General features: G+C 59.7%; 1 protein-coding gene across 1 annotated transcript in view; it reads right to left on the bottom strand.

Annotated features, from left to right (window-relative positions):
- The window catches only part of MST1 (macrophage stimulating 1 (hepatocyte growth factor-like)), a 5,068-nt gene extending 4,722 nt beyond the window's left edge, over positions 1-346 (bottom strand). The window contains exon 1 of the mRNA XM_010561616.1: positions 127-346. Coding sequence (XP_010559918.1) covers positions 127-346 — 220 coding nt within the window. The remainder of the gene's footprint in view (positions 1-126) is intronic.
- Positions 347-990: the final 644 nt, after the last annotated feature.

Genomic DNA, 990 nt, shown 5'->3' with positions numbered 1-990 from the left:
CGGTGGGAGCGGCCCAGGTGCCGGGGGTGGCGGCGGCGGCGGCGGCTGGGCCCTGGATGCGCCGTGTGGGCTCCCGGGGCTCGGCCCAGCCCGGTGTGCGGGAACCCGGCGGCTCTCCCCGCTCACCGGGACCGTCTTGGCTCCGTGGGAGCGCCGGTGGATTTCGAGGTACCCGGCGGAGTTGGGTGTCGCTCTGGGTGCGCTCCCCCCGCCGCAGCCCCAGGCGGGGGTGGCAGGGCAGCCTCTCGGCTCTCGGCCCCGCTGCGGGACGGGCAGACCTCGCGGGGAGCTCTGCGGGGCCCCCCAGGCTCCGAGGGCTGACCTTGGGTCTCGGGGCTGCCAGCATGAGTAACAGCAGAGGCTGTTCTGGGCGTCGCAGACCCACAGGCAAACTTCAGTCAGCAGGGCGGGCAGCTAAATGCAAGTAAGTCCTGCTGCACAAAAAGGCATAAATGCAGAATATTCCTTGTGGCCTCCCCAGCTCCTCAGAAGCAACAGGCTGCGGAGCGGCTCCCCCGAGTCTCCAGCACCCATCAAGTCAGCAAGTATGAATTTAGCAAGTTTTGCTGCAGGGTTGCAGGTTGCAAACTCCCTGTGTGTGCTCTTAGAGCTTAACCTGGTCTCTGCTGCTTGGGGTGGGAAGGTGCAGGCAGTGGGACGTGGGAGCTCGGTGGCAGGGTTCGCAGTTGGTCCCTGAGGTGCTGTGTCTCCCTCAGTCCTGGAGCTTTGGGCTCCTAGGCTTGGGAAAACGGCACTGATGTTGTTCACTTGTCCAAAAAGAGATTAAAATCCTCTTTTTGTATAAAAAGACCAAACACTTGTCTATCTTTTCTCAGCCCCTCCAGGCAGGGGCTTCTTTTCACTGCTGTTACTGGATGGACCGCTAGTATCTCTTGCCTTGGGAATACTGTTCTTAACAAAATTTGTTATTTCACTTTCTATATGGAATGCTGTCTGTTCCCATCTTTAGCTTTACAGATTCCTTTTTTC

This window comes from Haliaeetus leucocephalus, unplaced genomic scaffold (genome assembly GCF_000737465.1).
Source record: "Haliaeetus leucocephalus isolate CR32 unplaced genomic scaffold, Haliaeetus_leucocephalus-4.0 Scaffold148, whole genome shotgun sequence".
NCBI lineage: Eukaryota > Metazoa > Chordata > Aves > Accipitriformes > Accipitridae > Haliaeetus > Haliaeetus leucocephalus.
The sequence above is the reverse complement of the archived record's forward strand: the minus strand, read 5'-3'. Positions and strand labels throughout refer to the sequence as shown.